The sequence below is a fragment of the Mercenaria mercenaria genome, chromosome 9 (genome assembly GCF_021730395.1).
Source record: "Mercenaria mercenaria strain notata chromosome 9, MADL_Memer_1, whole genome shotgun sequence".
NCBI lineage: Eukaryota > Metazoa > Mollusca > Bivalvia > Venerida > Veneridae > Mercenaria > Mercenaria mercenaria.
In genome coordinates this window covers 85,499,028-85,522,819 of record NC_069369.1, presented here as the reverse complement: position 1 = coordinate 85,522,819, position 23,792 = coordinate 85,499,028, and the positions used below count along the sequence as shown (strand labels likewise).

The window sequence follows — 23,792 nt, the reverse complement described above, 5'->3', positions numbered from 1 at the left end:
CAAGAACACTGCAATGCAACGCAAATGCAGAGCAATATTCACATAAAACAAAGTCATACGACCTTTGACCCCTAAGTGTGACCTTGACATTGAATTTAGCCATCCGAAACATGTGCTCTGCACATCCTTCAATGAGTGAACATTTGTGTCAGGTTTCTCTGAAATCCATCAAGGGGTTCAAGAGTTACGTAGCGGAAGGGAAATTGCTTACCAACCACAGACAGACAGACGGACACCGAGGCGATAACATAATACGTCCCTGCGGGTGTATAAAAAAGAATCGAGATCTTATGGTGATACAAGTTGTGTGCAAGTTTGGTTAAATTCAAATCATGAATGAAGCTGCTATTGTGCAGACAATGTCAAAATAGCTAATTCCGGCCCTATCAGGGGCCATAACTCTGGAACCCATTATGGGATCTGGCCAGTTCAAGAAAGGAACCAAGACCTTATGGTGACACAAGTTTTTGTGCAAGTTTGGTTAAAATCAAATCATAAATGAAGCTGCTATTGTGCAGACAAGGTCAAAATAGTTAATTTTGAACCCTTCAGGGGCCATAACTCTGGAACCCATAAAGGAATCTTGCCAGTTCCAGAAAGGAACCAAAATCTTATGGTGATACAGGTTGTGTGCAAGTTTGGTAAAAATCAAATCATAAATAAAGCTGCTATTTTGCAAACAAGGTCAAAATAGCTAATTTTGGGCCTTTCAGGGGCCATAACTCTGGAACCCATAAAGGAATCTGGCCAGTTCCAGAAAGGAACCAAGATCTTATGGTGATACAAGTTGTGTGTAAGTTTGGTAAAAATCAAGTCATAAATAAAGCTACTATTGAGCAGACAAGCTCAAAATAGCTAATTTGGGGCCTTTCAGGGGCCATAACTCTGGAACCCATAATGGAATCTGGCCAGTTCCAGAAAGGAACCAAGATCTTATGGTGATACAAGTTGTGTGCAAGTTTGGTAAAAATCAAATCATAAATAAAGCTCAAATCATAAAATAGCTCATTTTGGCCCTTTCAGGGGCCATAACTCTGGAACCCATAATGGGATCTGGACAGTTCAAGAAAGGAACCGAGATCTGATGGTGATACAAGTTGTGTGCAAGTTTGGTTAAAATAAAATCATAAATGAAACCACTATCGTGCAGACAAGAAATTGTTGACGCACGCACGGACGCACGGACTGACGACGGACGAAGGGTGATCACAAAAGCTCACCTTGTCACTATGTGACAGGTGAGCTAAAAAAAACAAGTACATAAGTAAAAGGGAAATGATTTTAAAGGCATTTCATGTAAGATTTAGTGAATGCTAGCAGCAAATTTACTAAGGTTGATGTAGCCCTTAGCACATTCCTCTAGATCATATAAAAGAAAGCACATAAAAGACTAGTTTTAAAGCACATAGAAGACTAAGTTAAAAACATGAACAAACTAGGTTTAAAGCATCAACAAACAACAGTACACTGTCTCTACTGCAAACCAGATCACTTGGCTCTTACTGACGTTTGCATGTCTAACATAGCTGTATAATTCTTAAAAGCTACAATACTAGAATTTCAGACTCCTGTGGTTCACATGCATGGCTTGCGCATTTGCCAAATAATCAGCACTGATTGTGCAGAATGACCTTCTTTCGCTGACGTAAAAGTCGCTGCAGAATCTCGTGCATGCACGTTTCTCGATATATTTTTGACATATTGATAAACGCAAGTTTATTTCAGTCTAAACCTATAGCTGCTAGACTACGATGTATTTCTCAGTTAGCCTATATTTTCTTTTATATTTTGATTCTAGTAATTGGAGCCAGTTTATATCACGATAAAGTCTCCGTCCGAAACCAGCTTCCGCTCACCCAGTTTACTCTAGTTGTTCTAGTGACCTAGTCCTAGTTTTGCGACAGTTGAAAAAGATCTACGTAATTTTCGTTTAGAGTGAAATATTCATTGTTGGTATGTGGATTTGTTATGTGAAATATACATAGAAGACTTTCCTTGTTAATAATACAGCTGTAGATCACCTGTTTGGTAAGTGTCACGCTTTGCTTCCGAAATTACAGAGGAGTTTTATTTTACTTCTTAGTGTAGTAGTTATCGACTACTGTAAAAGTGTGGATACAATTTACAATTTGCAGGGGATCAAAGTGTCCTACAACTGACTTAAGCTTAATATTTGTGTTTTATTGTAAAAATAATCCTTGTGTGTCTTGATTTGATTTTATAAGTGTAAATCTCATTTCGTTCAGTACTGACAGACACCTCAATATCTCTTGTCAAGATCAGCTGATTGTGGATTGTCTCAGTCATGTGTGTCAGTGGCATTATATTTTGGCAACAGTGTCTAAAATGAAGTTAAACTCCTGATTAATACAACTGTTGATGCAAAGGTGAAAGTAACTACATCAGTATTATAATTAAAAGCTATATGTTATCCAATGCTATAGCTTAGTATACAGTCAAGTTCTTTGACAAGATACATGCAAGAATCTTTTATTTTACGTCAGATAATTTAAAGTATAACGAAGAACATTAGCTATTATCTGATCTCAACAAACAAAGAAAACAGAAATTAACAAAAATAAAGCAACTAAAAAGAAAGATATTTAAGCGAAAGTTAAGCATATTAAAACATAAATTTCATTGCAGCAATTAAGAATGGCATGGTTACATGATTAAAAAGAAACTTACATACATAGCATATATAAGCACAAACCTGTAAAAAAATAAGTACAAAAGTAAAAGGGAAATGACATACATATAATACACTACATAGTGTGTTTATGACAGTAATAATGATGGCATGATGGTGATGACTTGACGGTAATGTAGTAGGGTAGAGCAGGGCCTCCACTGGGCCTCAGAAAGTTGTAGCCATCTTTTGAGAGAAACTGCCAAATTGAAGCTGCATTGCTGAAATTTGGCCACATTTTTATAAAATTCTTGTCGCCACTTTCAAAAATTTGTAGCCAGTTCTTTGAATTTGTAGCATTTGGCTACATTGGCAAATGGCAGAGGAGGCCCTGGTAGAGTACAAGGGTGCACTTTTGAGCTAGCAGTGTGGTAGCTAGAGTGTCAGCCTCAGGTGTGAGAGGTCCAAGGTTCAATTCCCAGTCAAGCCTGAAGTGTTTCCAGTCTGTAACATTTGGCACCCAATGTAAATAACTTGCGAGTAGATATAAATGAACACCTTGGAATGTCCCACAGAGGTTCATACTCCAAGAATTTGAATTCTAAAATAGAGATACTGCCAGTGATGGAGTAGTGGCATGATGACAATGAGTTAAGTTATCCTTACTTATTTGGCTTATCCAGATGACTTATTTTTAAATTTGAATTTGATGTTTCATAGTTTCCATTCCTCTATGCGAGGGATGCCCTTGACCATCCAAAAATTATAATGATTACCTGATCATCCTGATGGGTACATTCTAGCATAAAACTGCTGTCAGGGTTTTTTTTCGGCCGTTTTTATAGCTGCTATTTTTATAGCTGTTATTCGGCTATATTCCCAATGCCAAAAAGTATGTATTTTTCCCAAAATTAGTGCAAAAATTCCCAATCTACATTCTGAAAAAAATTTCATCAAAATTGCAAAAACACTGACCAAATTATGAACAATTTTGTAATGGCAGTATGTTAAAGAGGTTGTACAATGTGAAACAAGTGTATGAGAAAGGGCTTAAACACATCCTTACTATATTGATGGAACATTTACATGTCAGAATTCCCAATATTGGGGGTATAGGCTATGTTCCCAAAACAGAAAGAAAAATCCCTGGCTGTTCTTGTCTCTTTTCGGGGGTGTTTTACCAGGAGAGGAAAATTGTGTTAACAGAGAGATTCTTGCACTCTGGTGCTGTTAAAACACCTTTTTAGCTCACCTGAGCAGGAAGTGCTCAAGGTGAGCTTTTGTGATAGCCCTGTGTCCGTTGTCCGTCGTCGTCGGTCGTCGTCAACAATTTGACTGTTAACACTCTAGAGGTCACAATTTTAGCCTAATCTTTATGAAACTTGGTCAGAATGTTACCCTCAATAAAATCTTGGACGAGTTCGATGTTGGGTCTTATGGGGTCAAAAACTAGGTCACCAGGTCAAATCAAAGGAAAAGCTTGTTAACACTGTAGAGGTCACAATTTTGGCCCAATGTTAATGAAACTTGGTCAGATTGTTACCCTCAATAAAATCTTGGACGAATTACATATTGGGTCATCGGGGGTTAAAAACTAGGTCACCAGGTCAAATCAAAGGAAAAGCTTGTTAACACTCTAGAGGTCACAATTTTGACCCAATCTTAATGAAACTTGGTCAGAATGTTACTCTCAATAAAATCTTGGACAGATTACATATTGGGTCATCGGGGGTTAAAAACTAGGTCACCAGGTCAAATCAAAGGAAAAGCTTGTTAACACTCTAGACGTCACAATTTTGACCCAATCTTAATGAAACTTGGTCAGAATGTTACTCTCAATAAAATCTTGGACAAATTACATATTGGGTCATCGGGGGTTAAAAACTAGGTCACCAGGTCAAATCAAAGGAAAAGCTTGTTAACACTCTAGAGGTCACAATTTTGACCCAATCTTAATGAAACTTGGTCAGAATGTTACTCTCAATAAAATCTTGGACAAATTACATATTGGGTCATCGGGGGTTAAAAACTAGGTCACCAGGTCAAATCAAAGGAAAAGCTTGTTAACACTCTAGAGGTCACAATTTTGGCCCGATCTTAATGAAACTTGGTCAGAATGTTACCCTTAATAAAATCTTGCATGGTTTCGATAATGGTTCATCTGGGGTCAAAAACTAGGTCACCAGCTCAAATCAAAGGAAAAGCATGTTAACACTGTAGAGGCCATATTTATGACTGTATCTTCATGAAACTTAGTTAGTATGTTAATCATGATTATCTAAAATGCAGTTTGAATCTGGGTCATGTAGGGTCAAAAACTAGGTCACCATGTCAAATCAAAGGAAAAACTAGTTAACACTCTAGAGGCCACATTTATGACCATGTCTTAATGAAACTTGGTCAGAATGTTAAACTTGATGATCTATAGGTCAGGTTCAAATCTGGGTCAGGTGGAGTCAAAAACTAGGTCACCGGGTCAAATCAAAGGAAAAGCTTGTTAACACTCTAGAGGTCACATTTATGACTGTATCTTCATGAAACTTAGTCAGAATGTTAATCTTGATGATCTTTAGGTCAATTTCAAATCTGGGTCATGTGGGGTCAAAAACTAGGTCCCGGGTCAAATCAAAGGAAAAGTTAGTTAACAGTTTTGAGGCCACATTTATGACCATATCTTAATGAAACTATCTTGATGATCTTTAGGCCAATAGGTCAGGTGAGCGATACAGGGCCTTCATGGCCCTCTTGTTTATATATGTGCTTTCCATGGCAAAGTGTAAATGTATTACAGCCCCAAAACGGATAATTCAAAAGAAAATTCCTGCGCATTTCATGGAAATTTAATGATGTTGAGTGACAATGTATTCATAATCATTTATCATTTTTTACCAGTTTTATGCTAGAATATTGTTAACGCATGTTCATTCCATGTTATAACATCTTCAGAATCCCTTGAATCGCCCTACCTGGCTCGGGCACAAACCAACCCCTCGGCATTCTGCAGATGTTATGTAAAAGTTATAGTATGCGTGAGAGTGTGTTACCAGGATATATCAGAGCTAGGGGTACATCGAGGGTATTTTTCTCTGCACACATCGTTGTGGCCGGTAGGCCGAGACAGATATGTGCAAAGAAAAATACCGAGATGTACCCCTAGCTCTGATATATCCTCGTAACACACGAGCATTACATAATAATTATTATAACTGTTTTATCGCATAGTTTTATCATTTAAATTTATATATTATTTTCATTTAAATTTTTTAATTATTATTTTAACACGTTTGATTCCCTTTCGGTGCCTCGCTGACTGAAACTTCTGTTTTAGAAAATGTGTTCCCCAGATAAACGTATCCAACAGATTTCTGCATCGGTTTGAAATCATTGCATTTCATTGGCCAAACATAATATTATTGTAAAACTTGTTGTTTTGTTTGTAAAAGAAACAAAGAAAAAGAAACATTTGGAAAAACTCAGTTGATGTATTTCTGAACTTGACAATAACTACCGAGTCTTTGAAATATTCTAGTTTATTTGTGCTTTTACTTTATGAATGTAGGTGTTTGTGATAGATCTAATTCTTTCTCTGTGAACTGTAAATTGAAAGGAAAAATTTATACTCCCTTGATAGGACCTGGCCACGGTAAGAGAAAAAGTGTTGCGATATATATCGAAACAGTTTTACTGTGCTGATATATATCACAACAGTTTTTTTATAATGAAATTCCATAGAGATTTCTGTGTTGATATATATCGTAACAGTTTTGTAAAATATCAGCACATATTTGTAATAATAATGTGTGTTACCATGTTTAACATACTTTAAAGATCAAAGGAAAATTGCTGCACTATACGATAAAACATGAAAACACATGAGTCAACCCTACAATGATGAAAACACTTGATATGTACTTTGGTCCTTCATCATTGTGCCATCATGTGCTGTCAGGCTGTTAACCATCCTGCCATTACACTGTCATAAAGTGGCATATATCTGCTTCGTATATTAGGACAGTCCTATGATACTGTTGTGGTAGCAACAGCTTCACACTATGAAATTACAGTATAGTGGTACTGTGGTGATAGATGAGATTTTAAAAGAGATGAGTGTTTTTGGAGAAAGTGGTTGTGACAACTACCTGAGTAAACTCAGCAATTGAGCTAGACCATTTTAAGGTTCTGTCTCAGATGTTTTCAAAAAAGGGGTGCTTGACCCCTCTTAGGGCTGAAAATATGTTGTTTCTTTTTATATTAATTCTTATGTACCACTTCTCAGATTATCATCTAACTTGGTTTGTAGCATCTGTGTATTAAAGGTCTTCTCCCAAATTTGTTGAAATTGTGGCACTCTGGGCCAATAGAGCTAAAAATACTTGTTATTAAATAACTTTTTATGAATCGCTTTGTGGAACTAGATCAAATGTTACATCCCTATTTCATTATAAGGAATCAAATGGGGGGTAGTGGGGGAGGGGGCTTGGCCCCTATTAGGGGTCTCTAGAGCTGAGAATAGAGAAAAAAAAACTAATTAAATCACTTCTTCTAATGAGCTGCTTGATGGATGTCTGTCACGTCATTGTAAGGTCCTTTACCATATATAAATTTGTTCAAAGGGTGGCTATATTGGCCACTACGGCTCTCTTCTACAATTAAAATGAAATCCTTTGTGTAGAAATAATATTATGCTTAATAATATCAAGGTTTCATATTAGTCATTTACCAATGCATTTTATTAATTAGATGCTTTTAGCAAAACATCACATTATTGTTACATATTAAAATAATTAATATGTTGATATTTCCAGGTGTAAAGATGGGCTAATGTAGGAAGGAGGCGATGGATAACATTCCAGGCTCTGTGTCGCTACCACTGTTGGGTATCGGAGTATTTACGTTACTTCTCAGTGTAGTCTTCTGTTGTTATATGTGGAAGTATGTATTTCTTTAGTTACTTATTTTGAGTAAATAAGCTTTTAGGCTTGACTATTGGAAGAATACTCTGAGCTATTCTACTCAATTTGGCCTCAGTGGCGGCATCAGCGTCACACCTTGGTTTAAGTTTTGCATGCTATGTATGAATAGCTATCATTTAAAGGCATACAGCTTAGAAATTTTTTTTCCCTAGGTCAGTTACCTCACTGGGTCAAGTCCCATGACTTTGACATTTTTTTGACCACATTATGCTCCATTTTGGACTTTGAAAATCCTGGTTAAAGTTTTGCAAGTTCCCCTGCGAGGAATTCAAGAAATAGTTCTTGAATCTAGTTCTAGAATAGTTCATGAACAATAAATGGCCGTTCTAGAACTTCCAAGTTCTAGAACTTTTTCTAGAACTAAACCTAGAACAAATTCTTGAACTCCTAGTTCTAGAATGACAATTTAATGTTCTTGAACTATCCAAGAACTAGTTCAAGTATTAATTCTGCAATGATCTTGAACAGTTCAAGAACTTCTAGATAAGATTACAGAAGTTAGATATAACTGAGTCCCTTCCTTTGACTATTCAAGAATAAATTCAAGAACAAATTCAAGAACTAATTTAAGAACCCTGTCGAAAATTTCATGAACTGATCTTGGCAGGGGCTACAAACAACATATTTTTGAAACTACATTACTGTTATTTAGCAGACTGACCATCCTATGAAATCTGTCAACTATAGGTCAAAGTGATGTTCAGTTAGTGGCCAGAGACTGTGGTCTGTTTTTAGTCTCAGTCACTGTAAAAGACATTTTACACCCTCAACAAATGACATGAGTAAAACAGTAAACTAGAGTTGGATTGGGGGCATAATAAGAAGTAAACAATTGCTGCATAAAATACAAAACATTAAGTTAAACAATGTATAATTTAATTTAATCTCAAGATTGAAATTAAGAAACTAGCTTTGCTTCAGGGTCGTGAAAACTTGTGACATTTTAAAAGGATTTTATATTTTTTAAAATGAACAATTAATGACAACACCATAATTACTTATCTGATATTCATTATACTCGTGTTTCTTTTAAACCATTACTTACTGTAGTATAATAAATATTTCCTGCTTATTTGCTGCACAAACTTCTCAAAAATTGCTGAATCACATGTGCAAAACATTTCCTAGCATGCAACAAAATAATGGAAACTGATCATGTGACATTATGAATTTTAATGTTCAAGAACAGTTCAAGAACTTATTCATTATTGTAAAAGGTAATAAACCTAAGTTTTTTGTATAATGAATGAAACAGTTCAGAAACTCACAATTGGGTTCAAGAACTGGTACTGAAATAGAAAAAGGTTTTGAATTTTAGTACTTTTAATGAACCTGTGTTCAAGAACAATTCTGGTTCTAGACCAGCAGTAACTGTTCAAGAACTCTGGTAAAGTTCTATAAGTTCTTGAACTTTTGCAGTTTTTGAACCAATGTTCAAGAACCATCATTGTTCTAGAACCACAGTCTAAGAACTGTTTTGCTGGTTCAAGAACAGTTCTTTAAGTTCTTCAGAAGTTCTTGAATGTTCAAGAACTTAATACTAGTTCTAGAACATTTTTTACAGGGGAAATTTACTATCTCCAAAACTAACGCAGATATTGAATTGAAACTTTACATTGTGTCTTCGGGGTTATAAAACTAGGTGATAACATCAAGTCCAATAACTCTAACATTGTGTCTTCGGGGTTATAAAACTAGGTGATAGCATCAAGTCCAATAACTCTGACAATGTCATGCATTTTGGCCAAATAAAGCCCCCTTTTGGACTTAGAAAATCCTGGTTGAAGTTTTGCATGCAAGTACATATAGCTTTTATTTAAAAGCATATAGCTTTGAAACTTATTTTTTTCATTTTCTTGGTCAATAATCAACCTCACAGGATCAAGTGCAATAACACTCTGACACGCATTTTTGGCAAATTATTCCCCTTTTGGAAGTTACTATAGTCATGTATCTTCAATTGATTAGAAACTTCACATGTGTCTTTGGGGTTATAATTAATTAAAACTAGGTGATAGTATCAGGAAGGTCTAATATGTATCAGTTGTTCCAGATAGTACTGAGTCCTATAACTCTTGACATGTATTTTGGCCAAATTATGCCCCCTTTTGGACTTAGAAAATACTGATAAAGTTTGCATGCAAGTTACTATCTCAAAAACCAATTAAAACTTAGCATGTTCTTCAGATTTATAAAACTAGGTCATAGCATCAAGTCCCCATAACTCTGACATGTATTTTGCAAAATTATTTTCCCTTTTGGTATTAAAAACTGGCTTAAGTTTTGCATGCAAGTTACTGTCTCCAAAACTAAAGCAGATACTAGATTGAAACTCTATAGATATTTAACTTTCAGGATCATGAGACACAGACTTTCGTTTTTCATATGTGAAATATGTTATTGTGTTGTCCATCCTTCTTTGGTTGCAAAAACAGGTACTTAAATGGGTAGCTAGACATAACATCAAATTTGTGCCCTCCATTTTTATTTAATGTAATTCAAATTTCTGTTCAAAGGTCCTAAAGGTTATCTACACTTTTTGCTGTGAATGCAGATAGGTGGCCAATTGGTCAATTGAAAGGTCAAAGGTTTGAATAGTCTAGGCACTGGACATTTCTGAGATGCTCTTTAGTGTCTCCCACCTAACTAAGAGGCCAGGGGAACTGGTTCTTCCCAGGAAAGACAGCTTCACATGTATCTGTACTGTACACAGGGCACATTAAAGAACCAAACTCTATTTGCAAATAGCTAGGCTAAGATAGCCATACAGGCCTGTATCTCTCAGACTGTTACGGGAGCTTTCTCGTACTCTGTCTCTCAGGTTAGGTCACTGTGCATGTACGTAGAGGATGAACAGGTGCCCTGAGTGTATAGCTTTGTATGTATTTAGCGCCTTTGAAAGTTTTTATCATAAAAAAGGGTGCTATATGAATCTTGTATGATAGTAATGTGCTGAATTTTAGCATAAAGTGGTATAATGAGGTTTAACAAAGTTTTTATTCTTTTTACATGTTTTATTGTTGCCATTAGATATGATTTTGCAGTTTTAAAGTTTTCAGTATATCAGATACTGTGACGTTTTTTTTTGTGTGTTTTAATTTTTAGTTCACTTGTGCAAGAGGTTCAGGTGAGCTGTTAGTATAGACAGATGGTTTTGTGTCAGCTAGTTGTCCTTTGTCAGCATTTTTACTAAAAATCTTTTCCTCTGAGAGTACTGGTCAGAATTAATTACCTAACACTAGGTTTGTAGCATTTTGACAAGGTTCTATCCAAAATTTGTCCAAAATGCAGGCACTCTGTAAGGTCTATAAGAATTAGAAGTAAAAATACCTTTAAAACATTTCTTCTCCTGAAGTGTTTGATACTACGCTTTGCAATTGAGTTTGCCCTTTCCGAATAAATCAAATCGATAATACTGGGAGTGTATCTACAACTTGTCAGGTGTATGTTGACAAAAATAGCCGAGTGCCATCTTCCACAATGAATTTGATTGGTCCTTTAAACAATCATGTTAATCTTGGCTCCACCCTTTAGTTGGTGACAGTTTTTTTCAATACTCGTTGAACTTTCATTGTTTGGAGGCCATGGAAGGTCAAAGTGATATCGTAGATATTAAAATCCATTATCAATATCATGGGTCGCAGAAATGTAGCTTAACTGACTGCGCGTATTCCAAATTATATGAAATGAATTTTTGTGATTTTCTGGACTATCTGCACGAAGAAGTTCTGCAACTGAATAAGTTAGATTCCATGAAACGTTACACGTTTCTAGACGATGAGAACACTTATGTTGACATCAAGCCGAGGAATTATCATCGTTTTCTAAAAATAGGAATAAAGGAACGGTTCGGTAGGTTAAAGGTATAGGTCGTGAAGTCAGGTCAAAAGTAAAAGGACACTAATTTATTATACGACTTACATTCGCTAATGCTGTGCGAGGAAGTGTGCCGTTAATTTCACTTCCACCAAGTTGTTTAATCTTACCGGTATTCACATTTATTTGACTAATATCACTGCTGTAATTTTTACCTCACGGCATGATTTCATAAGATGGCTCTATAACGTATTTTAGCGTGTTTCGTCACTTGGCTGTTTAACTGAAGGGCGGAGTCAGAATTTCGATCGAGATAAATATAAATGTGACAGGCGAGTACAGTAACTGAATATTGGCTTTTCGATGAGACATTATATCTGTAAAGGGCAAACTCAATTGCAAAGCGTAGTAGATCTTCATCAAACTTGGTCTGTAGCATCATTTTAAGGTCCTCTCCCATATAGGTCTTCAGTAGGGGCACTTGGACTCATATAGCCCTCTTATGTTGAGTTTAGAGTCAGACCAACACAATTTAGGTCATTATTATTATTATTATTATTATTATACCACATTTATATAGCACTCTTTTCATGCACATGTGCACGTTTAAAAGTGCTTTACAGAATAAATTGCAAAAATACAAACAAATACCCATACAAAAAATAATGCATTCCACATTAACAAAAATCATGAATGTAAAATGTATAGATTAAACAAGATAAACATTCATACATATTTAAAAGTATTTAAGTGACCCTATCCCTATGATAAAATACTGTTCTACGCTGCTTTATGGAGAAGAAAAAAAAAGCATCAATGTATTTGTCAGTTAACAAAATATTGTACAAAGAAGTGGGTTTTTAGCAGGCCATATGGCAACTTTTCCAGCATTTGATGATGGAGGAAGTCCCCAGTTGCCCTCCATGCATTTTCCAGGCATGTGTTGACACTTTTTTGAGAACCACTGACCTGTAAGCCATCTTGATGGTTTCCTCACAGGAACATATATACCCCAAATGATGCTTCTGACCAAAATTGGTGAGGGGTGATGGTTTTTTGAGTGCTGGGCCTGTATTCATCAGCATTTTAAGTCTGAAATTTAGTCTTAAGAACAGTTTACTGCAAATATTCAATTTGCCCAAACTTTGTCTGTAGAAATTCATACTGCTGAAAATTTGCTAAGTCCCCATAAGCTGCAGAATGAAAATTTCTGTAAGAATTTCTTGCAATAAATGAATATTTTGACAATGCTAGAGAAAAATGGAAATGTAGCATTTTAAATTCTAAGTCTCGGACTTTAAATGTTGACGATACAGGTGTTGTTGCTAGGAGCAACAGGTCAGGTGGTAATGCCTTGTTGCTAGGGGCAACAGATCAAGTGGAAATGTTATTTTCCTTCAATGTATTTTCAGACTTAAAAGGGACGCTAGACATGAGAGAGGCTACAGAAGGGTATGAAACTTTATTACAAATTTTGTATGGATTAATTGAGTTTGAAATTTTACTAAATCCCAACAAGATAAATCAACCTGTGGATATTTTAGACATTACCACTGTGTCACTAGAGGGGATATATAGTTATCTCTGGTTAATTCATCTGTCAGTCCAACCATCAGTCATGCAAAGTGGGATCCTACAATTTCTTTCAAAATAGAGAATATTATTTCATGAACTTGGTACACAGATAGATGGTAATTGTTGCTGTGGCAATAAATTGACAAAAAATTGACGAAAAATTTGATCTGTGGAAAATGTAAAAAGGTACAAGAGGTTGTTATAGAAACTTGGCACATAATCAATGACTGATTGAAGAAAACTTGTAGAACTTGCACATTATGTTTTTAACCCTTCTGTTTGTCTGTCTGTCTGTCTGTCTGTGCATCAGTCATCAGAAGTGATTGATTCTACCGTAACTTTAAAAGTACACAAGCATTTTTCATGAACCTTGGACATAATATTATGTATGGAGAATATGTAAATCATTTATTTTGCCGGTTAATGCTTCTCTCTGTCAATTTGTCAGTCATAAAAGATCTGCATTAATTTCAGAAGTATCAAAAACTTTTTACATGAAACCAGGTTGATTGGTGATTGGTAATTTGAAGAATATACATGGCCTTTAATTTATTGGCCCTTCGGGTATTATTGCAGTGTAGTTAAAGTATTGTACACTATATGTATAGGGATGTGCAAAAGCATATGCAGGAATTTCTAAAATGGTTTAAATGCACTTTTGTGTGCTTTGATTTTAGAAACTGAAGTTGTTTCATAAATGTTTGTCATGTTTGTGCTTTGCAGATTGAGTTTTCTCCAAAAAAGAAAAACTTACGAAATGATGTAAGTATATAATTATGTTATATAACAATAGAGTTTAGTTTTGAATGTAAGTCACACAACACAATCCAAGGTCATATGGTGTCTTTCCAGCTTTGAATATTGGAGGAAAATCCAAGGTGTGCATGGTATGCTATGTCAAAGGGCATAGTAACCGTGAGACGCTATGTCAAAGGTCATAGTTACCTTGAGACGCTATGTCAAAGGGCATAGTTACCTTGAGACGCTATGTCAAAGGTCATAGTTACCTTGAGACGCTATGTCAAAGGTCATAGTTACCTTGAGACGCTATGTCAAAGGGCATAGTAACCGTGAGACGCTATGTCAAAGGGCATAGTAACCGTGAGACGCTATGTCAAAGGGCATAGTTACCTTGAGACGCTATGTCAAAGGGCATAGTAACCGTGAGACGCTATGTCAAAGGGCATAGTTACCTTGAGACGCTATGTCAAAGGGCATAGTTACCTTGAGACGCTATGTCAAAGGTCATAGTTACCTTGAGACGCTATGTCAAAGGGCATAGTAACCGTGAGACGCTATGTCAAAGGTCATAGTTACCTTGAGACGCTATGTCAAAGGGCATAGTTACCTTGAGACGCTATGTCAAAGGTCATAGTAACCTTGAGACGCTATGTCAAAGGGCATAGTAACCGTGAGACGCTATGTCAAAGGTCATAGTTACCTTGAGACGCTATGTCAAAGGTCATAGTTACCTTGAGACGCTATGTCAAAGGGCATAGTAACCTTGAGACGCTATGTCAAAGGGCATAGTAACCGTGAGACGCTATGTCAAAGGTCATAGTTACCTTGAGACGCTATGTCAAAGGGCATAGTAACCGTGAGACGCTATGTCAAAGGTCATAGTTACCTTGAGACGCTATGTCAAAGGCCATAGTTACCTTGAGACGCTATGTCAAAGGTCATAGTTACCTTGAGACGCTATGTCAAAGGGCATAGTAACCGTGAGACGCTATGTCAAAGGTCATAGTTACCTTGAGATGCTATGTCAAAGGGCATAGTAACCGTGAGACGCTATGTCAAAGGTCATAGTTACCTTGAGACGCTATGTCAAAGGGCATAGTAACCGTGAGACGCTATGTCAAAGGTCATAGTTACCTTGAGACGCTATGTCAAAGGGCATAGTTACCTTGAGACGCTATGTCAAAGGTCATAGTAACCTTGAGACGCTATGTCAAAGGGCATAGTAACCGTGAGACGCTATGTCAAAGGGCATAGTTACCTTGAGACGCTATGTCAAAGGGCATAGTAACTTGAGACGCTATGTCAAAGGTAATAGTAACCTTGAGACCGAAAATGGTTTTGTCTAATTAACTTAACCTTTAGCCTGCTGGCAGCAAGTGATTCTGCCTTTGCGACCAGTGCAGACCAAGATCAGCCTGCACGTCCGTTCAGACTGATTATGGTCTGCACTGTTCGCTATTCAGTCAGTAAATTTTCAGTGAACACCACTTCAAATCGAATAATAAATGGTATTGTCCAAATTGAATGAATGATTAGTCTATTTTAGAAATGTAGCAGGCTTAAGGTTTTAAGAACCCTTTGGCCTGTAGACCTCAAAACTCCATTTGAGGATTTCCTGTGATCAGTAGAGGATACTCATACTTAAAAAATCTCCAAACGCAACACTTAGTTTTACACAAATATCTAAAACATTAATTAAGGCTTATTTTTGAAAATTGACATATTTAGACAATTCTCTTATGAATGTCTTAAAGAAGATTGAATAAAAAAGATTAAACCATCGTAAATTTTTACTTGTTTTATAACCAGTTGACCACACTTAAGAACGCTCGCTACAGTTTCGTAATTTTTTTCTCAATAATAGATTTTGATGAAATGTTTTGTATTAAAAGATCATGTTATGATGTATTGAAAAATGAAATAAAAATACTAGGTCACCAGCTTTGTTTCAATTTAATTTGCCCCTAGATATGGTGCTATTTTAAACTTTTTTCAAAATTTCTGTAATCCTAAAATATATTTCAGTAAAGTACAATAATCAGCATAAATTTGATTATCTACCGGTAAGCATTTTTATAACGGAAAACAATATATCTATTTGAAACATGCTCAGAGAAATCAAAAGAACATGATTTTGTAAAGAAAGGAATACTTGTTCAGCAGACCCAAGGGCTATTTTTGCATATTTTTGTCAGTTTTAAGTTGGTACTTCTGCTATTTTATCTAGTTTCACATAATAGAATTTAATCAAACTGTGCACATACCTTTGGTTATGTCTACCTAATCTAAAACAAAAAGAAAATTGATAGGTCACCATATTAGATTTCGCTTAAATCAAATTATAACGAGGTGGGGTGTGGCGGGCATTTATACAATGCAGGTTGGCACGAAATACTCTTTCAATGTTTGAGCAAATGACTTAGAAATGTATATATAAAATTATCAAACGGCATATTTCTTAATAATCGGATTTTAAGGTGTTTCTGAAGCATTTTGATGGCATAGAACAATGAAAGTCTCCGCCTTTTTTTTTTTAACAAAACCTATAGTTTACGAATGTACTGTACGGGTACGGTACGGAATTAGAAACAGCTGTGACTCAATGCAGAGTTGGAGCATTGGTATAAATAACAGACTCCAGTATATGTCGGATTGTAGCAATTTGAACTAAAAGTACTTTAAATGTATATATTTTGTAACCATGGTGATACTTACCCTAACCTTTAGTCAGTATATTATACATTTTGTACATTAAATGCATGCAAACATACAATAATTTGCGAATTTTTGCCATACACGACATTAGATAATCACTTCCGGGCATGCACAGAAGACCGCACCAACACTGCAGTGAGCTACATCGAAACCAAATTGGCACGGTGTTGGGGTAAATATCGACTCATCCAGAAAAACTGTAGCGAGTACCTTTAAAATGTCACAAAAAGTACATGAATGTTCTGAAATTTTTAAGTAAGGCATAAAAAAAAAATTTGTTTGTTTCCGGTATCCCGACCTACCCTTAATTTTTGGCCCGACCCTAAATGTTTTTATGGCCTTGGATAATAATTTTTTTAACTTTTTGACAAAATGTTGCCAAACCGCACTTTTTATGCTTTAAACATGGTCAGTGATGTTAGAAATCAACTTCCTGATGCTCTAAAGGCATAACCCCATTATTTGTATTCATTTTTTGACACAAAAATAATTTCCTAAAAGTCTCCCTTAATAAAAAAAAATTCCAAAAAAAATTTCCTACCTGCCTACCCTAATTTTTTTGAGCATGTTACCAGAAACAAAGAATTTTTTTTTTAGGCCTAAATTTGATTCTAATGCAAATAAACAATTACGCCATTGCTTTATCAAAGCTATTGAGAAAATTCAGCGTTTTATGCCACCTCTTGGGGGCAGCATGTAGTGATTGCAGGGTGCGTCCATTAGTTTGTTCGTGCATCTCGAATTCGTGTCTGGTCTGTAATTTTGTCATCCATCATGGGATTTTAATATTACTATGCACAAATGTTCCCCAAAATGAGAGGATATGTCATGTGTGAGACCTGTACCGCTAGCTCAGAGGTCAAGGTTACAATTGGAGGTTACAACAGGGCTTTATTCCTGTCCAGTCTGTAACTCAATCGTCTATCAATATATTGCCCGGTCTGTAACTCAGTCGTCTATCGATATATTGCCCAGTCTGTAACTCAGTCGTCTATCGATATATTGCCCAGTCTGTAACTCAGTCGTCTATCGATATATTGCCGAGTCTGTATCTCAGTCGTCTATCGATATATTGCCCAGTCTGTAACTCAGTCGTCTATCGATATATTGCCCAGTCTGTAACTCAGTCGTCTATCAATATATTGCCCAGTCTGTAACTCAGTCGTCTATCAATATATTGCCCAGTCTGTAACTCAGTCGTCTATCAATATATTGCCCAGTCTGTAACTCAATCGTCTATCAATATATTGCCCAGTCTGTAACTCAGTCGTCTATCAATATATTGCCCAGTCTGTAACTCAGTCGTCTATCAATATATTGCCCAGTCTGTAACTCAGTCGTCTATCAATATATTGCCCAGTCTGTAACTCAGTCGTCTATCAGTATATTGCCCAGTCTGTAACTCAGTCGTCTATCAATATATTGCCCAGTCTGTAACTCAGTCGTCTATCAATATATTGCCCAGTCTGTAACTCAGTCGTCTATCAATATATTGCCCAGTCTGTAACTCAGTCGTCTATCAATATATTGTCCAGTCTGTAACTCAGTCGTCTATCAATATATTGTCCAGTCTGTAACTCAGTCGTCTATCAATATATTGCCCAGTCTGTAACTCAGTCGTCTATCAGTATATTGCCCAGTCTGTAACTCAGTCGTCTATCGATATATTGCCCAGTCTGTAACTCAGTCGTCTATCAATATATTGCCCAGTCTGTAACTCAGTCGTCTATCAATATATTGCCAGTCTGTAACTCAGTCGTCTATCGATATATTGCCCAGTCTGTAACTCAGTCGTCTATCAATATATTGCCCAGTCTGTAACTCAGTCATCTATTAATATATTGTCCAGTCTGTAACTCAGTCGTCTATCGATATATTGCCCAGTCTGTAACTCAGTCGTCTATCGATATATTGCCCAGTCTGTAACTCAGTCGTCTATCAATATATTGTCCAGTCTGTAACTCAGTCGTCTATCGATGTATTGCCCAGTCTGTAACTCAGTCGTCTATCAATATATTGCCCAGTCTGTAACTCAATCGTCTATCAATATATTGCCCAGTCTGTAACTCAGTCGTCTATCAATATATTGCCCAGTCTGTAACTCAATCGTCTATCAATATATTGCCCAGTCTGTAACTCAGTCGTCTATCAATATATTGCCCAGTCTGTAACTCAATCGTCTATCAGTATATTGCCAGTCTGTAACTCAGTCGTCTATCAGTATATTGCCCAGTCTGTAACTCAGTCGTCTATCAATATATTGCCCAGTCTGTAACTCAGTCGTCTATCGATATATTGCCCAGTCTGTAACTCAATCGTCTATCGATATATTGCCCAGTCGTCTATCAATATATTGTCCAGTCTGTAACTCAGTCGTCTATCAGTATATTGTCCAGTCTGTAACTCAATCGTCTATCAATATATTGCCCAGTCTGTAACTCAATCGTCTATCAGTATATTGTCCAGTCTGTAACTCAATCGTCTATCAATATATTGCCCAGTCTGTAACTCAATCGTCTATCAGTATATTGTCCAGTCTGTAACTCAGTCGTCTATCGATATATTGCCCAGTCTGTAACTCAGTCGTCTATCGATATATTGCCCAGTCTGTAACTCAGTCGTCTATCGATATATTGCCCAGTCTGTAACTCAGTCGTCTATCAATATATTGCCCAGTCTGTAACTCAGTCGTCTATCAATATATTGCCCTGTCTGTAACTCAGTCGTCTATCAATATATTGCCCAGTCTGTAACTCAGTCGTCTATCAATATATTGCCCAGTCTGTAACTCAATAGTCTATCAGTATATTGTCCAGTCTGTAACTCAGTCGTCTATCAATATATTGCCCAGTCTGTAACTCAATCGTCTATCAATATATTGCCCAGTCTGTAACTCAGTCGTCTATCAGTATATTGCCCAGTCTGTAACTCAATCGTCTATCAATATATTGCCCAGTCTGTAACTCAGTCGTCTATCCATATATTGCCCAGTCTGTAACTCAGTCGTCTATCAATATATTGCCCAGTCTGTAACTCAGTCGTCTATCAATATATTGCCCAGTCTGTAACTCAGTCGTCTATCAATATATTGTCCAGTCTGTAACTCAGTCGTCTATCAATATATTGCCCAGTCTGTAACTCAGTCGTCTATCAGTATATTGTCCAGTCTGTAACTCAATCGTCTATCAATATATTGCCCAGTCTGTAACTCAGTCGTCTATCAGTATATTGTCCAGTCTGTAACTCAGTCGTCTATCAATATATTGCCCAGTCTGTAACTCAATCGTCTATCAATATATTGTCCAGTCTGTAACTCAGTCGTCTATCAGTATATTGCCCAGTCTGTAACTCAATCGTCTATCGATATATTGCCCAGTCTGTAACTCAGTCGTCTATCAATATATTGCCCAGTCTGTAACTCAGTCGTCTATCAATATATTGCCCAGTCTGTAACTCAGTCGTCTATCAATATATTGCCCAGTCTGTAACTCAGTCGTCTATCAATATATTGCCCAGTCTGTAACTCAGTCGTCTATCAGTATATTGTCCAGTCTGTAACTCAGTCGTCTATCGATATATTGCCCAGTCTGTAACTCAGTCGTCTATCAATATATTGCCCGGTCTGTAACTCAGTCGTCTATCAATATATTGCCCAGTCTGTAACTCAGTCGTCTATCGATATATTGCCCAGTCTGTAACTCAGTCGTCTATCAATATATTGCCCAGTCTGTAACTCAGTCGTCTATCAATATATTGTCCAGTCTGTAACTCAGTCGTCTATCAATATATTGCCCGGTCTGTAACTCAGTCGTCTATCAATATATTGCCCGGTCTGTAACTCAGTCGTCTATCAATATATTGTCCAGTCTGTAACTCAGTCGTCTATCGATATATTGCCCAGTCTGTAACTCAGTCGTCTATCAGTATATTGCCCAGTCTGTAACTCAATCGTCTATCAATATATTGCCCAGTCTGTAACTCAGTCGTCTATCGATATATTGCCCAGTCTGTAACTCAGTCGTCTATCGATATATTGCCCAGTCTGTAACTCAGTCGTCTATCGATATATTGCCCAGTCTGTAACTCAATCGTCTATCAGTATATTGCCCAGTCTGTAACTCAGTCGTCTATCAGTATATTGCCCAGTCTGTAACTCAGTCGTCTATCAGTATATTGCCCAGTCTGTAACTCAGTCGTCTATCAGTATATTGCCCAGTCTGTAACTCAGTCGTCTATCAATATATTGCCCAGTCTGTAACTCAATCGTCTATCAATATATTGCCCAGTCTGTAACTCAATCGTCTATCAGTATATTGTCCAGTCTGTAACTCAGTCGTCTATCAATATATATCTATATACAGTGCAACCTCTGTAGAGCAACACCCTTTGGGAGATACAAATATTGACTGTTATGTAGAGGTTGTTGTTCTGGAGAGATAAATCTGATAGTATATTTCAGCTTAAGGAAATTTTGATGATGTTCTTATAGAGAGGTTTTTTGCTTAAGAGAGGGCTGCTCTGGAGAGCTTGTACTGTGTATCAATATGACGATTGTATTTTTTGATGTTTTAAATATGGACCAAGGTATAAATATAAAAATTAAATATATGATTGCATTAAGTTAGATTTTGTTTCTATTTTGAAAATTTATTACCAAGAGATAGTGTAAACTTTTAAATGTGCTAATTAAGTAACTAAAAGGCCAGTGTTGCATTAAGTGTTGTTTAAGCAGCCAGCAGGTAAACGATCAAGGTCACAGTGACCTTTAGACTGAAAATGGTTTCCCCACAATAGGTAAGAAAGCCTTGGCCTACAATCATAATAATTATTTCACAGGATGATTGCCAGTGGTCAGTAGATTACCCTTGTATTTTTGGGTGTGGGGTGGGGGTGAAGTTCAGTTTGTCTAAGGTCAAGGTCAAAGTGACCTTGAGACTGAAAATGGTTAAGCTCAATAGCTAAAAAAGGCTTTGGCCTACAATCATCAGATTTCATAAGATTTTTGCCTGTGGTCAGTATTTGACCGCTTGCTAGAAGATTTGTTAAAAATATTGTAAAAGGGGTCAGTCAGGTCAAAGTTGGAGGTCACAGTGACCTTTAGACTGAAATAGGTTTCCACTCAATAGCTAAAGGAAGATTTGTCCTACAGTCATAAGATTAAATAGGATGATTGCCTTTGGTCTGTAGTTGAACCTTCATTGTCTTTAGGGTCAGTAGGTCAAAGGTCTAGGTCAAAGTGACCATGTGACTGAAAACATTTTATATGTGTTTTAGAATTAGCCTTTGTTTAAACGACTTAGGTGGCAAAACTTACAGTATTGCAGTTTTGATACAAATTAGCAATACAAGTTGAAGTTGTTCGTCTAAAATGCATCTTTTTAAAACTTGATTCACAGACAGGAGACATAAGCTTATATACAACAAAATTTAGATTTATGTTTATATATTTACAGTTCCAGGAGCTATTCTTTTTAGCTCGACTATTCGAGGAATAAGTAGAGCTATCCTACTCACCATGGCATCAGTGTCGGCGTCGGTGTCGGCGTCACACCTTGGTTAAGTTTTTCGTACCAGTCCACATTTTGACAAAGTCTTTTGAGATAAAGCTTTGAAACTTTCAACACTTGTTTACCATCACCATGGCCAGTTATAGGCAAGAGCACATAACTCCATCAAGGATTTTGGCTGAATTATGGCCCCTTTTGACTTAGAAATCATGGTTAAGTTTTTCGTACCAGTTCATATTTTGACAAAGTCTTTTAAGATAAAGCTTTGAAACTTCAACACTTGTTTACCATTACCATGGCCAGTTATAGGCAAGAGTACATAACTCCATCAAGGATTTTGGCTGAATTATGACCCCTTTCGACTTAGAAATCTTGGTTAAGTTTTTTGTACCAGTTCATATTTTGACAAAGTCTTTTGAGATAAAGCTTTGAAACTTTCAACACTTGTTTACCATCACCATATCCAGTTATAGGCAAGAGCACATAACTCCATCAAGGATTTTGGCTGAATTATGGCCCTTTTTGACTTAGAAATCTGGGTTGATATTTCGTACCAGTTCATATTTTGACAAAGTCCTTTGAGATAAAGCTTTGAAACTTTCAACACCTGTTTACCATCACCATATCCAGTTATAGGCAAGAGTACATAACTCCATCAAGGATTTTGGCTGAATTATGGCCCCTTTTGACTTAGAAATCTTGGTTAAGTTTTCCGTACCAGTTCATATTTTTTGTAAAGTGTTTGCCATATGGCTTTGAAATTTTTATCACTTGTTTAGTATAATAGTCTCTATCTGTAGGAAAGAGTACATAACTCTGTCATCTATTTTGGCTGAATTATGGCCCTTTTTGGACTTTGTAATTGGTTCTGTTTTCATACAAGTCCACATTTTGTCAAAACTATTTGACATATGGCTTTTAAACTTTGAACACTTGTTTATCATTATGATTTCCATCTGTAGGCAAGAGTACGTAAATATTTTGACTGAACTATGGCCCTTTTTGGACTTAGAAATTGGTTCATACATTGCCATTTAGCACAAGACTTACCGAAATCAAAGAAATACAGGAACATTGTTTGTCTAATCTATTTATTTCTTTTTTTTGAATATCTGTGGAAATATTTTGACCCCATTCTTAGATCAGTTCTTTGAATAGTCGAGCACGCTGTCATCAGACAGCTCTTGTTTCTCTTACAGACATGTCCAGTGTGTCTTGATGAATTTCTTTCAAAAGAGAAAATAGCCATTTGCTCCTGCCATCATGTTTTCCATTCAAGGTAAGACATTCTATCATCATTTCCTTTCAGAGAAGATAGCCTTGTTCTCTTGTCACCATGTTTCCCATTCAAGGTAAGGCATTAAATCATGTTTTTTTTTTCAGAAAAATTGGTGTTGTCATGTGGCATCATGTTTCCTATTTAAGGTAAGAAAATCTATCATGTTTTCCCTTCAGAGGAGAAAGAAAATTGTACTCCTCATAGGGCTTGACAAATTCTTTGAAAGCAACAGTACTGGTCCTGCAGGACGAGCTACCTAAAATTTTCTCTTGTCCTTCTATAATTTGTACCCGTCCTGCAATTCACCAAGAAAACAGTTTTTTACCAAGGGCGTCTGTTTGTACAGTCCATTAAAACTGCATTTACCGAAATCTTGTTCTTGACTATCGAGTGTCCAGCTAGTGCAATCATAATGCGATACCGTAACGGCATTGAGCAGACGATCATCAAATTAACTTTTTAGATCTTTTTGCTACCCAGCTTCTCCTCGCCGCCAATTTAATTGGATTTAATATATTTTTTGGTAAAAAATTGCACTCGTTATGCAGGACGAGTAC

General features: G+C 36.5%; 1 protein-coding gene across 2 annotated transcripts in view; it reads left to right on the top strand.

Annotated features, from left to right (window-relative positions):
* Nucleotides 1-1,874: 1,874 nt before the first annotated feature.
* Nucleotides 1,875-23,792, top strand: part of LOC123547626 (RING finger protein 122-like) — a 30,538-nt gene continuing 8,620 nt past the window's right edge. The window contains exons 1-6 of one of the 2 annotated variants that reach the window (XM_053551933.1): nucleotides 1,875-2,028; nucleotides 7,435-7,561; nucleotides 12,831-12,870; nucleotides 13,717-13,755; nucleotides 23,156-23,235; nucleotides 23,340-23,381. In XM_053551933.1, the coding sequence (XP_053407908.1) occupies nucleotides 7,467-7,561; nucleotides 12,831-12,870; nucleotides 13,717-13,755; nucleotides 23,156-23,235; nucleotides 23,340-23,381 (296 nt within the window). In that variant the 5' untranslated portion in view covers nucleotides 1,875-2,028; nucleotides 7,435-7,466. The remainder of the gene's footprint in view (nucleotides 2,029-7,434; nucleotides 7,562-12,830; nucleotides 12,871-13,716; nucleotides 13,756-23,155; nucleotides 23,236-23,339; nucleotides 23,382-23,792) is intronic. The other variant, XM_045334882.2, reaches the window with a different exon arrangement.